At 42.8% G+C, this 16,645-nt stretch overlaps 1 protein-coding gene and 1 long non-coding RNA gene across 3 annotated transcripts in view; both read left to right on the top strand.

Annotated features, from left to right (window-relative positions):
• VPS50 (VPS50 subunit of EARP/GARPII complex) overlaps positions 1–4,119 on the top strand; it is an 83,218-nt gene extending 79,099 nt beyond the window's left edge. The window contains exons 27-28 of the mRNA XM_081163076.1: positions 438–627; positions 3,396–4,119. Coding sequence (XP_081019202.1) covers positions 438–627; positions 3,396–3,515 — 310 coding nt within the window. The 3' untranslated portion in view covers positions 3,516–4,119. The remainder of the gene's footprint in view (positions 1–437; positions 628–3,395) is intronic.
• An 8,924-nt stretch (positions 4,120–13,043) lies between these two features.
• On the top strand, positions 13,044–16,070 carry LOC308569338. Of its 2 annotated transcripts, XR_014000672.1 has the most exons (4): positions 13,044–13,115; positions 13,220–13,397; positions 13,962–14,047; positions 15,998–16,070. It is a non-coding gene; the product is annotated as an uncharacterized lncRNA (long non-coding RNA). The 2 variants fall into 2 exon arrangements; XR_014000673.1 differs by having other exon boundaries at positions 13,052–13,397.
• Positions 16,071–16,645: the final 575 nt, after the last annotated feature.

Below are 16,645 nucleotides of genomic sequence, written 5' to 3'. Positions count from 1 at the left end.
GGCTCTCCAGGGTTTCTGACAGCACCATTCCCAGCCCTACCTGCAGATGCCAGGGGTTCACCTGGGAATGTCTGCAAGCAAGGCAGATGCTCTCCTACTAAGCTACAACCCCTCCAACATCAATTTAACCAAGAGAATTTATCACTGCAGAAGTATTAATATCACTTTGGGCTGTTTAGGTGCACCCCATACTTGTTCCCTAGATTCAAATTCAGACCATTCATTTTCCAAACCAATTGCCATCTTGAAGGTCAAGAGAAGAGTATTCACAAGTGATGTGAGAGTTGTCCCTTTAGTCCTCTGTAAATACATCAGTCTCCAATAGCAGCTTGATATCTTTACTGCATTCTGCGGCGATTTGCCCACAAAGATGAGGACGTCAGAGTAGTTACCGCGCAACCACGACTGCACACTTATCTGTTGCTTGTCTGTCTTAGTTACGCAAATGTCAAAAAGTGTAGCAACGAGGGGCGTGCCTTGATGCAACTGGACTTTCAGCAATTTTTAATGAAGCTGGAGAAACTCACGGATATTAGACCTATTCCGGATAAGGAATTTGTTGAAACCTACATCAAGGCTTATTATTTGACTGAAAATGACATGGAACGCTGGATCAAGGAGCACAGGGTAAGACATGGATTTTTAGTTCCTCTCATTGGGTAGGAATTGTGGGGAATATCCTTGAGGCAACAGTGGAGGCCATGTAATTTAAGCAGAGGTGGCTGACAAGGAAAGCGATAAACTTGCTCTCCTCCCCATCCACTTGGTCTGAAGTCACTTGCCCCATGATAAAAAGGCCCGTGAGAGAGAGAAAGAGAGAGAGAGAGAGAGAGAGAGAGAGAATAAGCACTAGGCTTATTTCCCTCATGTCATTAGAATCACATGAGGGAGAATAGGGGGGCACACTGGCAAGCCCCACCCTCCTCAGACGCATTACAGGCCCCATATTGAGAGCTGAAGGGCATTTGATTGGAGCTAGGAGCCTCTACTATTTGTCACAGCAAATGTTGGAAATCATATGGGGATCCCTGGTTTAGAAAAAATGTGCTGGGGATGACGACTTCCCAGCACTTTCTTGCCAGTGTTTGTAATCACATGAGAGGGAAGATTTCCAAATAGGGTTTAAATCTTTCAAGGAAGGGTATAGGCTCCCAGGCTGATATGAGTCCCTAAAGAAGGGTCTGACAACTGAAATTGGTTGGGCTCATTTCAAGAAGCTATTTTCCTAGCATAATGGAGGTGCGTGTCTCTCCCCCCACCCCCTATCCTGGCTTCTGTGTTTTTCCCTTTCTTTTTGATTGGTGCTTTTCCATTCTGTAACAGTCTGTTCCCTGTACTGCTTCCTTTCTGCTTAATATACTAAGTTTAGAAGGCCCATTAGGAACAGTTCTTGATTATTTCTGCGGTTGGTTGCATCATTAAGGAATTGACCCATAACTTTGGCGTTGTTGTATAAGAAAGCAATGAGAATAATATATCAGTCAGAAAAACAACTGCTTTCTCATTTTCTGGTTATTTATCCTATAACTATTTTTATACCATGTTTTACTATACACATGAAAGCTTATAGATATTAAACTATTAAATCAATTTATTTTAAAATCATGAAAGTTAGAATAGATCACTGTAAGCCTATAGATTCATAAACTGCCCTGGGAACTTAATTACATGGGTGGTATGTAAATGCAGTACTGAATAAATTAAGGGACTAAAACGTTCTCCAAGTACCTTCCATAAAAAGCAATCTCTCTTCTGTTACTTGTAGGTTTAGGATTTATCAGATCTAAACAATATCCATGAGGCCACGGCTGTTAAGTTCTTTGGGTGCGCTAATGCAGTCCTACCTTGGACGTTGAACAGAATCTTTTCTGGAAGTCTGTTCAACTTCCTAAATGTTTGACTTTCCAAACCACAGCTTCTGATTGGCTGCAGGAAGCTCCTGCAGCCAATCGGAAGCCGCGGAAGCCCTGTCGGACGTCCAGCTTCTGAAAGAATGTTCAAAAACTGGAACAATCGCTTCCATATATATATGCTAGGTTGTCCAAGGCTGGCGTAAGTAAACATAAATGAGTCCCAATCATGTTATGCTCTATTGATGATGCGCTATAATTGTAGCACAATAGCTGTGAGCTCGTAAGAGATTCTGGGTGGTAATAGGCTGGGAAGGAGTCCATATGCTTGCACCAAAGGAAATGTGGAAACAAAGTGAATTGGATGTGTCAGAGCTATGCATAACTTTTCTCACTCAACAAGACATCTGAGGCACACAGTGCGCAAACCCACCAAAGGTCACCAATTAATCATCCAGAGCAAAGGGGGGAAAAAATGTCTTGGCAGATTATTTTCTTTTAACATTGGATAATAACTCCCTACCTAACTCTCAGCGACTTCTTCCACAAATCTTGTTTCAGCCTCTTTATCCATCCAAATAGTCTGCATTGGAACTTACATAGCTCTGCTAAATGTGAGCCTTTTTTAAAAGTGCTATTTTTGTACACTCCTCATTCTGAGACTATTGCAGCTTCTAAACAGTGAAGTTAGAATCCTAGTTATTTTCACCATACATTGGTTGGAACGGTGCATGGTTGCATTTTTATTATTATTATTTTTAAAAACTTGCAAATGTTGCACTGAGTCAGTAATCCTGGATTGCTCTCAATCTGGCTAGACATTTACTTTTCTTGGATGAGCGTAAACCCACTTTGAGAGCATTTCCACCCTTCTCCCTTACCCAAGAGAAATGTTAAAAGCTTTACCTCTGTTAAATAATCACTCAAATGTTCTGGCAGTGTCTAAAGCAAGAGAGAGCTCTGTTTAAACAGGCAGCTGTGCCCTGGCACATTTCTGTGTTTTTGTAAGAGTTAACAATTATCCTTCTTAAAACACTATTTAAGAAATGTGTTCATCTTTTGATCAGGTACAATATTGCTGAATTTCCCCCCTCAAATCCTTTTAGGTGAAGCTAAATTGGAACTGTGAGCAGAAGCACTAAAAACAGATTTGCCGAAACAGTGTTGTTTTCTTAGTATCTGCTTTCATGGTTGTTTTCAGTCTTAGCCAGTTTCGCATATTTTTCCCCGAAGAATGGAAAATAAATTTTAAGTGCCTTAAGATGTTTAAATATTCACAGAACTGCATCCCATCCAACGCTTGACTAAAACTGTAAGCATTTCCCCGTGATAATCTGCCGTACTTGTTGCAAAACACCCTTCTAAGCTTCACAACCACAAATAATAGCCACATGTGTGGCTTTGAATATTCCTTCAGAAAGTGACAGGTTCTGCCTTGGTGCATTTTCTTCCTTTTCTTTTTCTTTTAGCAATACGTTTCTTATTTTCTGGGCAGTGTCATTCCGCTTGCTTGAAACTAAAATGTGATTTGCTTTCTTTGCCCAGGAGTATTCTGCCAAGCAGTTGACTAATCTGGTGAATGTTTGTCTGGGGACCCACATCAACAAGAAAGCACGACAAAAACTGTTAGCAGCTATCGACGACATTGATAGGCCTAAAAGATAATAGGAGAGAGATTGCAGGGTTTTTGTTTTGTTTTTTTACCCAATGAAGAGAACAAGGGTATCTCTAACGGACTACTGATGGAGTTTGGTTAAATGGGGAAAATGTGTGCCGTATTTCTATTGACTTTGAAGGCACTTTGAATCAGTGCGGTGGGCTTTTCAAATGCAATTTTTATACTGTCTTTTCTGTTTCTTCAGTTGTCAGGAAGGCACTGTTGTACCATTTTGGCTGTATATTTTCCTTAATTGTGTACTATATGGCTAATCAAAATTAGAAGGAAACAAGCTGAGATATTAATATATTTAGTTGGTGTTTTTTGTGGGGGGTTTTTGTGTCTTTTTGTAAAAGGGCTGCTAATGCAGTACTTCACCCTTCTTTGCTCAAAAGGCGGTTATGAACCCATATAAAGAGAACTTTGTTCAGAGTCTTCAGATTATGAATTGTGCATGTCCTTTAAGAGTGTGCATCAGCAAAATATTACTGTAATGTTTAAGCTCATTGCCTTTTTATTTCCTTGCAAATGTAAGTTCATTTCAAAATGAAATCTGTCTTGTCAAAGGAATTGACCACAAATTATGGGAAAGTAATAAATATTGTACACTAATGCATGGGCTTGTGGAATCTCTTTCTAGTAGCTTACTTTTTTTCCACCCTTCATCATGGATGATCTCAAAGGGGTGTGTGTGCAGCGTTTAAAATTACATAAATGGCATTTAAACAACAATACTTGGAACAGTACAGAATCAATCCATTGTCCCCATACCATTGCACAGATCCGTGTTCCCAGATTATTCAAACGCCTAGAAGAAAAGGAAGGTGACAATGCCAGCTGGATCCCAAGAGGTTGTCATTCCACCATCAAAACGCCATTGCTGACACTCCAGGGTGTGTGAGATCCCAGGATCCCGCTCAGTAATAGAATTTCAAGAAGGATATTCCAAGCATTACTTTATGCTCCCTAGGAAACACTACTTCTTAGGAGATAACTCTTTTCAGCAGCATATATAAAATCTGAGACTCAATATATTTAAAAAAATTATCCATCCTCATATTAAAACTTCTGTGGGCAATGATTTTGAGCTCTGCCACCTTCATCTATTCAATCGCCATGTGAAGAATTCATACAGGAGGTGAAGCTGAGCTTTGGGGAAGCCATAACGTTTATCTGGAATTCAAGGAAGAAAGTGACTAGTGAGGAATAGACCTCACATTCACTTGGCAAAATTGCCCTCGCAAAGCAGATTCTTTTTCTCAGCTCCAGCACAATGCATTTCACGCAGAGCAAACAACTGAACCAAAGAAAGGAAACAAAATAATGATTGGATCTGTGAAAAATAAAGTTTGCCTTGAATTTGGACCTCTGGATATTAATGTTGCCATTAGAGATGGACATCTGTCTGTGCTTTTATGTACGTTGAGGGCTGCTGCTCACATTGAGCGATGCTTGAAATAATTCACTTTCTTGGGTCATTGCAATTGTATTCCTGTTTGTATCAAGAAGGCAGCACTTTTTCTTATAGCGGTGCTTGTTTCAATATAATGTGGTACCTGTTATCAATTTCTATAAAGGAGAAAGCATTTATTAAACTGCTGTGGGCCGCTGAATAGTAACAACGCCCCCCTGCCCGTAATGTGCATTAATATTCCTCTTCATGCAAGTAATAATGCTGTTTTTCATAGCTAGGGGACTCTCTAGGGACACAGCTTATCAACAGGTTGTAAACAGCAGCATATGGGAATATTTAAGAGTTAGATTTTGGCAGAAGCAGCCATCAAATCACTAACCAAATACCAGGTTTACTGGGCTACAAGACACGTACGTGTGTGTGTGTGTGTGTGTGTGTGTGTGTGTGGTCAAACCTGCAATAACATCTGCTTTATGTTTCTTAGCTTTGTTGTATATCTCTTTACAGCAGGTGTGGGGAAGCTGTGGGCCTATAGAGATTTGACTACATCACCTCTGATCATTTACTATGCTGGCTGGGGTTGATGGAAAAGAAATCAGCCTACATAGGAGCAAACTCCTAGGGACTGAGGTCCCTTTGCCCCCCCCCAATATATTTGAGGGGGCCAGCCACCCCCCCAGTTAATGGGCATTGCCATGCAAATGGTATCCGCCACGTCTTGTGATCAGTTATGTGGGGCAAGGCTTACCTGCCCCATCCCCAGTATTTTATTCAAGTTGGCACCCCTGTCAGCCTATAACATTCTTCCATGCCAGTCCATGTGTTGGTTGGGTTTGCCAGAGTAGCATATTGGTTCAGCGTGTGACTTACGAACTGGAATGTTCCTGTTTTTCCACTTCCACTGCACCACACATTTGGTTGAGCTACTTCAGCATCTGTCGTCGTCGGAATACTACGGACTTACTTTGTAGCCTTTCCTTAATGATTACTGGCCTAATTTAGATGAAACTCGCTTCGGAATAAAGGCAGGAGGAGAGCATCACATCAGTGGCACAGCTCTTAGGCAAAGGAGGCACATAGATTCAGATCGGCTGCCCATCTCTTGCAAGTGAGTAGAAAGAATGAAGGGGGGTTCCTGAATTTAACTCTGTTTCACTAAGAGAGTTGCTTGGGGCTGTAAAAACTTAGGTGTGCTGCAGCAGGAAAATAATAATGCCCTAATCAGTTTTTATTGAGAATCTTGGACGTTTTCCCCTCAATGAAAGAGCTTCCGTAAAGTTCATGGGAACAATAGGGGAAGGGCCTTAGCGTAGTGACAGAGCATCTGTTTTGCATGCAAAAGGCCCCATGTTCAATTCCTGGCATCCCCTGGTAGCAATTGGGAATGTCTTGGAGCTAACACCCCCCCCCCATTGATCTTCCCTTCTACTACACCACTAATGGTGGTGCTGTGGGTTAAAACCACAGAGCCTAGGACTTACCGATCAGAAGGTCAGCGGTTCAAATCCCCATGACGGGGTGAGCTCCCGTTGCTCGGTCCCTGCTCCTGCCAACATAGCAGTTTGAAAGCACGTCAAAGTGCAAGTAGATAAATAGGTACCCCTCCAGCGGGAAGTTAAACGGCGTTTCCATGTGCTGCTCTGGTTCGCCAGAAGCGGCTTAGTCATGCTGGCCACATGACCCGGAAGCCGGCTCCCTTGGCCAATAAATTGAGATGAGTGCCACAACCCCAGAGTCGGTCATGACTGGACCTAATGGTCAGGGGGCCCTTTACCTTTACTTTTTACACCACTAATGGAGTGAAGGACGAAAAGGACAGGGGAATTCTGGTCATATCTACTTCTGAGTGAATATGCTTAGGAAGAGGCACTATGTGGTTGCTTTTTGTTGTTGCAATTTCTTTGGTGTGTTTGCCTGCCGGCTTAAAATTGAGCTGTGGCTCATTTCAACGTCTTTTTGCTTGTTCTTTATTATTATTATTATGTAAGGATAGAAATAACATCACCTCTGTGAATTAGCTTGACCGCTGAGTTGCTCCATGTTCCTCAGCTGCCAACACTGGCTGGTATGTTTAAGGTAAGCCAAATGATTCAACTGCTGCCAAAACTTTTTTTGCGGTTCTTTCTTCAAGCTAGCAGAACTGTCAGTAGAAATATCTTTCTTTGAACTGTAGAATTTGGAGAACCACCCCCACTATACATATATATATATATATTCAAGCTGTTTGCAAAGTCCTTTTTCTGGGAACTGGTTTATTTTAGGGCCTTAATATTGATTGGCATTGTGTGGCAGCCAGTGTATTTGGCCATAATTCTGTGAAAAGTACATACACAAGAACATATGTTGATCAGGTCTATTTGGCAGTGGTGATGATTTGGATTTTGTTGCAGGCAACATTACAGCACTAAGGCTATAATTTTGTTTTACTCTCTGACGTTACAGTGCTCAAAATCTATACCCATCTTTAAACGGAAGGCCTATATTTAACCAGCATTACCCAACACGGATGAAGTAGAGGTGGATGGGATCTGCCACCTTGAGAATTCGAAAACATTCAACTGATGAGTTGGAATCTGCATGCTCTTCTGAATAATTTTTCAGAATTTTTCAGTGCTTTTTTCCTTTAAAAAAATATGTTTGGGGGGACTCTAATTTTCCTACTCATACTGAAATACTGCCCCTCAATGAAGCCAAACCTAGATTCACAAAATGTTTAGGGATATGCGTACCCCTGTCTCCCCCCAGAAAAAAAAGCACTGGTTCAGACTGGTGAGCTTCCACCTTGGAGCCAGTTGCCAACCTCCCCCTCTTGAGCAAGGCTCTTCAGCAGGTAGTTGTGGACCAGATCCAGGCGCTCTTGGGGGAAACTTGCTTTCTAGAGCCACTGCAACTGGGGTTTAGGCTCACTTTTCCCACAGAAACTGCTTTGGTTGCCCTGTATGTTGACCTCTGTCGGGAGGGGGGGATGTGACCTTGTTAATTCTCCTCAGCGTTTCTCGATACCATCAACAACGGTATCCTTCTAGAGTGGCTGTCCGAGTTAAGGGTGGGTGGCATCACTTTCCAGCGCTTCCATTCTTATGCGGATGGTCATTTCCAGAGGGTGGGGCAAGATGGTTTGAGCATATAATCCACTGCGCCACATATTCGGTCGAGCTACTTCAGCATGCCACTTCAAAGTGCTGGTTTTGACTTATAAAGCCTTAAAGGTTCAGGACCACAATACCTCAAGGACCACCTCACCCCATATGAACCAACCAGGATCCTGCACTCATCATCGGAGGTCCTTCTTTGTGTGCCTCCTCCGCATGAGAAGGGGCCTTTTCTGTGGTGGCTCCCTGCTTGAGGAATGCTATCCCCAGGGAGCCTTCATTACGTATCTTTTTTTGTGCCAGGCAAAAACATTCCTCTTCTCCCAGGCATTTGGCTAATTAAACAATTGATGGCCTTTTAAATTGTGTACGGGGGAACAGGGTCTATGTTAGGTATTTGTGTGTTTTTATATTGTAAATCCATGGATGAAGCATGGTATAGAAAATTAATTAATAATGATGATTTGCAGGACCTATGCTAGGCAACGTGTCGCGTGTACAGACGTCAAAGCTGCCTTCTGCAGAGATCAGCTGCCCTATTGAACTGCTCACAGAGAATTCTGATGTACAGCTGGTCCAGCAGAGTGGAACTTGCCACTCATCAGCTGATGGGCAGTGATTTCAAAGTGGCTTTCTGGACAGTTTGGCTGCTGATGGGGTTTGGCCAGCTCAGCAAAGTGCAAAGCATAGGGCTGGCAAAGCTGCTTTCTGCCAGGATCAACTGTGCAATTGAATTCAGCTGATGGCCAGTGACTTCAATCCTGCTTTTATGCAGGGATTAGTTGGATGATCTAGTTGCCCGTGGGAAACCTGGTCACACAGCTGATCCAGAAGTGTCTCTGCCTGTCCAACACCTTACACCTGGGGCTGGATGGCCCTGGTTGAGGAAAATGGCCTTGTCCGCCCGTGCCCCCCCCCCCACATTATCCTTTAAAACAATTGCCACAGGCTAACATGTTCAGAAATTGAAATTACTTCCCCTGGCCCTCTGACTTTGGCATTTGTGCTCAGTTAATCTGGCTCAATGAGCAACAGAATTGCTCAGAATTAAGTAGATGGCTCAAGCGGATTCAAATGCCTGGTGTGCATGTCCTCATTTCATCAGGGCTAATTTTTGCATTAGCTGCATCTTAAAGAAGCAAATTATCTGCATTATTATAACCATCTTCCTGAGCCCTAATGAATCACTGTCAGGGTTTGAATTGGGTTTTTTTAAAAAGTCAGATGCTGTGCCAGCATGGAATCAACAGGATCAGCCGAAAGTCTGAAGGGAAAAGGGAAAAAGGAAAAAGGAACTCAGTTCATGGCTGCATCCAGGAGAGGCTGAAGGGGCCTCCCATTGCGATTGTTGTTCCAGACTCAGAACACTTACACCATCATCACCTCTGACTGGAACCAACACCAGGAAGGTACACCCCGGAACATTTTGGGCTGCCTTTTTGGAAAGGATTCATCTCTTTCAGGCAGGACCTGAAACATCTCATCACTTCCACAGATTTTCATTCTTTACTTCGTGTAAATCATGCCCATCTAAGTGCAGGTAAACAACAAGAAAAGCAGAAGTACTCTGAAAAGTGCAAAAGGGAAACACACACACACACGAGCTTTAAGATAAATCCTTTTGAAAACGAAAAACAATAAACCCTAACTCTTTCAACAATAATTGAGGTGGGTATGATTGTAAGGTCATTTTCAGAATGGCATATGTAGTGTCTCCCTCTGCTCCTCTCGAAAAACCACAGCTCTGAATGATTATATGTGATTGAGAGAAGCTGTTCGTGCTGCGTCGTCGGATGAAAATGGCCAATTTGCTTTGGGCCACGTGGGGGGAGGTTTAAATTTTTGCCTTGCTATTACGTGTTCCAAGAGCAGGGTAACCTGAAGTCTGACAAATTTCTTTTATTTTGTTGCCTGAAAATGTACATCAGCTCATGGTCAGAGTGGGGGGGGGGGAGAGAATGAATCTATGATAACATGTATTTTTCAGATGATGATGATGATGAAATTCACCTCTCTTCTTTCTTTCACTTCTAATTAATTTAGCAATAGCAAAATCAGGTTTTCAACCAGTCCAGAATTCAGTTTGGGTGCATCTTTATCTTCCGTAGCAAATAATTAAAGATTATTTTAAACTGACACCCCACTTGGGACTCAGTAAAGCTTCTACCCCCCTAAAGACTTTATTTAAAACACACACACACCTGTGAGGCTAGAATGGGAGGGATACTTTTCCTCCAGTATTTTCTCTTTGCAACTTGCTTCTTTTCGCCATTTTATGTCCAGGCTAAACAAACCCAGCTTCTTCAACCTTTCCTCACAGGTCTTGCTTTCCAGGCCCCTCCAAACCCTTTTCACCCTTCTCTTGGCATATCCCACTTTGCCAGTGAGTTAATTTTATTGTAACCCGGCAGCACCCAGTGCCAGTTCAGGAGGGCCCTCAATGCCACCCCCATGCCGCTGAACACAATGAGATGCCCTTTGGAGTAAGGTATTTATTGGTGCTTCCAATTTCAGATCCCCCCCCCCCCCAGTGCTGGATCTACGATTTTTTTTTTGCCAAAGGAGGCAAAAGTCTGCACTGATGCCTCCCTCTCCTGCAAGTTCATATCTGCCCTGCCGCTACCCGCAGAAGAAGCAGGCAAAAGTTTCCTTCTCAGGGGCCAGCAGGGGACAAACAAAAGTTTTTCTCCGCTCCCAGTTTCCTTCTGATGGATAATGAAGGGAAGAAAATTACCACAGAGAGATGCAGGTTTGTGTCCCGTCACCATCACACACCAAGAGGAAGATGCCTTAAGGCAAATCCTCAAATGATTAACTTCCTTATATCTGAATTATAAGCTTTGCCATTACACCGTTCTGTGGCAGCCTCCTAAACCTGCTGCCCAGCAGAGGTTTGGGACTATAACTCCCATCAGCCACACTAAGCTGAAGCTGTTGGGAGTTTTAGTCCTTCTTTGGGACACCTGGTTGGAGAAGGCTGTTCTACCCAGGGCAGTTGGGGGGCGCTGTAGAGTGCCCTGCCTAAAGTAATGCATTGGGCTTGTTTTTCATTATAGACAAGGACCCTCTCTGTGGCAGCAGTGTGCCTGTGGAATGCCTTCCCTCTGAGAGGCAGCTGGGTGGCGCTTGGGTAACAGCTGCTGGGAATTGCAAGTGGAAAGAGCCTTGTTGTGCCCAGGTCCTGCTTGGGGGAGTTCCGTAGGTATCTGCCTTGTGAGAACAGGGTGCTGGATTAGATAGGATTTTGGCCAGATCCAGCTGGACTCTTATGTGCTTACATAGCTGACACTGACCTTATTGACTTTTTAATACCAGATTAAAACACATCTCTTTTCCCAGGTTTATGTTTGGGCTTTGATGTAACACTGCCTTTTGCTGACTGAGGATCCGCCTGTACTAAAATTAAGACAAGTGCTTTTTGTCTGTGTGACAATATTCATTACTTCTTTTTCTGCTACCCTTGTCAGCCATTTTCTACTGTCACCAATGGCACTTTTATCAACTAATGAGTACCGACCTCATTTTTTACCAGAAGAAAAAGAAAAGCACTGACTTAAAAGGTTTATATCATGGTTTTCATTTTTTAAAAATTGATTTTGGTACATTTGATTGTTTTATTCCTGTTATGATGGAACTCACCCTGGTATTGATGATTGATTGAAGGACATGCTAGGAATCAGCCAAATGAATTTCTCCACACACACACACATAGCTCGTTCCATTTTCCTGCAATTTTATCTTGTCACAGGGAGCCTTTCTTTTAAAAGGATGCTAAAATGCCACACTGTGAGATGGAATCCTTTGGAACACACCCTATGAATGTTAGCTGGAGACATGAATGCCTGGTGTCTGCCTAACAATGCCACAAACATTATTATATTCCCTCTCCAACTTTTCCTGCTTCTCTCTCTTTCTCACCACCTCATTTCATTTTGTTCTCTTGTTCTTTACCTCTTCTATCTATTCCCTTTTTCATTTATCCCAGTGATATAATGTGATATTGGTGTGTGTGTGTGTGCGCGCGCACTCAATGCAGCACACCACTTTGGTTGAAATACAATACAGTCCTTGCACATCGTGGAGAGATCTGCTGGGTTCTGAGGCAGGTGAGACAGAGCACATTTTCACAGCCCAGCTATCCACAAAGTCTTTTTTCTATCAGCACTTGGAACAGCCTGGCTGGAAATAGTTCTAAGTCACTCCTGTTATTCCTCCTTTCCCGTCCCCTGCTTTGTCTCTTTCAAAAGTTTGTGCCGGCTGTGATTTTGGAAGGGTTGCTCTGAGGCTGGAAGACCAGGCTCTCTTTTCTCAGCAGCATTGCACACAGTGGGTAGTTTGAAGAAGATTATGCCATAAAGAGTAGAATAAAACGCTGCACTTAAAAGAGTTCAGGAGATGAACCACCTTGTACTCGGTTCAGGTGCTAAGCGTGCTTTGCTCTGATACCGGCATTTCAGCTGAATTTTCTTTCAGTGAGACTCACAACCAGAGGATTTACACTAGGCAATTCTTAAGACTACAGTTCCCACCCAGTGAAGTGAAAAAGCAGCACAATGGGACCTGACTGGTACCCACAAATAATCTACTAAAGGGAAGACCTAGATGAGAAAATGTTGTGGTCTATAACTTCTGACTAAAGCCACTCAGATGTATCATTCACAATCTATAGGAGGGCTAGAGAACTGATACCCTTCCATGTGTCATTGGACTACAGCTTTCATCATCGCTGACCATTGGTCACGCTGACGGAGTTGAAGTCCAACAGCAATTGGAAGGAATTTCTGATCTACAGCTCATATTGGACAATGACACTTGCCTCTCACAGGCCTTGAGTGGTAGGCCTCTTGGTGCTTACAGACAGTCCCCAAACTTAAAGCAGTCACTCAACCAGCAACAACAGGGCAGATAACAAAGACATAAACGCAGGGACCAGGCCCTGCAACAAATCCATGTGTCAACTTTCCCCATGTCTACTCAGGCTTATCTGTTGCAACCTAAACAATAGGCCTCTTCAGCTGTTCCTCTGATCTAGGAATACAATATCTGAGAGAAAGGAAGCAGGGATGAGTGTGCTGGCTCTGACCTCATCCCCACCACCTTCGGTGAGCAGAAGGATGACTGTGTAATATGAGGGATATACATGGAAAATTAGAGTTGTGCATTGTGCACAGAGTCTACATGAGTACACGCAATCTCTCTACTTCAGACAATCTGCCTTCAAGTCTTGGAAGAGTAACAGTAATGAAGATGGGCAGAATTTGCACACCTGATGAGTGGAACATCTCATAATGTGATGGAAGTGCTCTCCAGGTGGTGGTATGCACTGAACACACCTGCTGGGCATGGTGTTCTGCAGTGCAGAAGCAGCATCTCTTGTGGATAAGGTAACACACAGGCAGCAGTCCCTTGGTTTCTTGTATCTCTTTCCACGCTACTCACCAAGAGACTATAAACATAGGCACACTGTCTCTATAATTCACTGTCTGAGAATTACAATCCTATGAGTACAAGAGGCTGAACAATCTGCACTTCATTCTACACATGTATGTACATAGAGATCTGGCATCATCACTGTAAAGCCAATGGAAGATTTCCCAGGGAGTCTTCTAGTTATTGGAGTCTCCCAATAAGTTGATTCTGCCAGAGTAGCATATGATTGAAATTGCTAGAATTGTGCCAGTGGAAGCTTCTCATTCAAGGGCTGCTGAGATGGAGGATGTGAGCACTAGTTTCCGTTTAATGCTCTCCTAGTCCCTCTGCTCCCCAGACTCCCGCTATGGTACATGTCAAACTATTATCTACATATAAGTGGACATATATCCATTAACACTAATTCTCTTCCTGCCCTCCGCCCTATTTTTCCATATATTTATTTGGCTGTACTCTCAGTAAATAAACCACAGAACATTAAAACGTATTATTTCCTTCTAACCCTGGTCTGGTCCCAGATCTTGTTGGATCTCAAAAGATGGAAATGTGAAGGAAGACTCTAGTGGAACTGAGGGTGGCAAGGGAACCCCAATCAGAACAGAAGGTATGAGATTATTGGTCTAAGTGGTTGCTATAGTTCTTGAATGAAATAAGGACATCACACATAGTTAAGGTGCAGTTATATTTGGACTAGCTAAGACCGTCCTAACCCTGGGTCTCCAGATGTTGTTGGACTACAACTACCATCAGCCTCATGGCCAATGATCAAGAATGATGAGAATTATAGCTCACCAACAAATGGATGTCATACTACTTCCCTATGGTCTTTTCCCAGGTGGAAAAGGCATGGACCACCATTTTGTTTGGTTTCTGCTTAGCAATAACAGCTGATCACACTCCACATTTCCAGTTCAGCAGGTGCCCTTAACACCAACATATAGGGTAAACTGAGAGAGAGAGAGAGAGCTGTGCATTTCATCAGCATTTTGCAGACCAGATGTTTATAGCCAACCAGAAGAAAAGTCTAAATGAAATATGCACCACATAAACAACACACGTTACATGCTACGCACATTACTCATAATGCAAAGCCCAGTAAATGAAAAAATTAAGGTGCAGGAATCATGTAATGTCAGTGTTCTAAACATGAAATAAAGCACAGAGGCCACAAACGAAATTGAATTTGGAATACACTGAAAATGATTCCCTCTGTCTTACGACATTATCACTTTAGCACTGTCAATGTGCTGTTTGTGGTTCGAACCAAAAGGTATTTTTAGCAAAATATAGATATATCTGTCTTTTGCTGTGTCCCCCCCTACTGCCCCCGCTGAAGTTTCCCTTCACAAATGAATCAATTCTTCCACTGTAGCAGAACAGAGAAAACCTTTGAGATGCCTCTGGAAAAAAATGCACTCGTTGGCAAGAGGATGCAGAAGCAAACAAAATGACCTGGGGGGGGGGGGAAATCTGAGTAACTCATTATGCCAGCAATCCATTTTTCCAACCAAAGCCTCCTATTGGCTTTAATAAGGCTGCCCTGCGATGATTGTCACTTTCAGAAAGCTGAAATTCACAACCCAAACATCCAAATCGACCATTTCCCACATCTTGATGAAAATAAGTCTAGCACAAGCTTCACAATTTTCCATTTGAACTGTAAGCACATTATTTGGATTCTGCAAGTCTAATGAACTTACTTCCATACAAATGTGCAAACAGAAGTTTATATTGGTCCATATACCGTATTTTTCACTCTATAAGATGCACTTCCCCCCTCCTAAAAAGTAAGGGGAAATGTGTGTGTGTCTTATGGAGCGAATGAAGGTGGGAGACTCTGCTCAGTGCTCTCTTTAAAGAGCCGTGTGGAGCCCTTCTCCCTCCTTGGGGAAAAGCCCTCAAGAGCCGCACACATGCTCCACATGCTCTTTAAAGGGAGCGCGGCTCTTGGGGGAGCCTTAGCCACACGCAGCCTCTCCGGGCAACAGGAGCCTTCATCCTGCTGCCAGGGAGAGGCTGCACACGGCTATCCCAGAAGCCAGGGAGCTGAGCTGTGATCCCGCTTGCTGTCCTGGCTTCTGGGATTCAGAATATTTTTTTTCTTGTTTTTCTCCTCCAAAAACTAGGTGCGTCTTACGGTCTGGTGCGTCTTATGGAGCGAAAAATACGGGTAAACCTGTGGGGAAAGGTTGCACCATTTGGGATGTTTTAGTTTAGAGAAAAAGTTTAAATTTTAAAGTAAGTCCATTATGTAGCATATCATATTAAAGCCCATGAAGTTCTGAAGAGATTGGTGTTTTTAGTTTTGACGTATCTCAATGCTGGCCTGAGCCTTTAAGGTTTTTCTGTAGCCTGACAAAGCCAAAATGGTTGTGTGGTTTTTTTGGGAAATTTCAAACCCTCAAAGCCAAAAATGTGATGAGATGAAAAACTAAAATTTTAGATTTAAACTTCTATTGGAAGGCAATTAACATAATTATTGACATAAATTATAAAACTTACATAATTTCACCACAATGGGTAGTGAGACAAATAATGTAGTTTTTGATGGCAGATGACCTGCAGCAGAACAGAACCAACACAACATCTGACAAATACAGAGTAGAAGAGAAAATGATGCCTTCACAGTAAGAGTCAAAGACCCACTTTTCAATATAGTAAGATTATATCTCCCCTGTGGGTGAAATCTAAATTACATCTTGTCCTCAAGGCAATCACCGTTTTTTTGTTATGTAAGTTTGTTAGTAGCCCACAATGGGTGCAGAGCTATTGCAATTAGATAAATAAGCTAATACAACTCATGAGTCATGAATTCTGACACTTAGAATTTCTAGGTTAAGGGATTACTGATAATTTGGCCAGGAATTTTTAATTGCACCAGCAGGTCCTCTGGTTGCCATAATTAAAAGCGTTCTCTCCCTGCCAAATAATTGCTGCAAGAACCACAGGTTGTGGTTATGTGCACTGCCCAGCTGATTCCTGGACGTGCTATCGTAGGACCAACATGAAGAACGGAACGGCTCCTGCCATTAATATATGCACACATGACTTTTTTTTGAGCAACTGTGTTTCACAGCAACTGCTTGAGAGATGAGGTCACGCAGTTGAAAGTAATGAATCGTGCAAAACAAATGCAGATGGCTGCAGTCATGGTTGCAACTTAATTTGAAGTGATCACCCGTTGGGGAGCCTTTTGTTATTT

This window comes from Podarcis bocagei (genome assembly GCF_964188305.1).
Source record: "Podarcis bocagei genome assembly, chromosome: 12".
Lineage (NCBI taxonomy): Eukaryota > Metazoa > Chordata > Lepidosauria > Squamata > Lacertidae > Podarcis > Podarcis bocagei.
The sequence above is the reverse complement of the archived record's forward strand: the minus strand, read 5'-3'. Positions and strand labels throughout refer to the sequence as shown.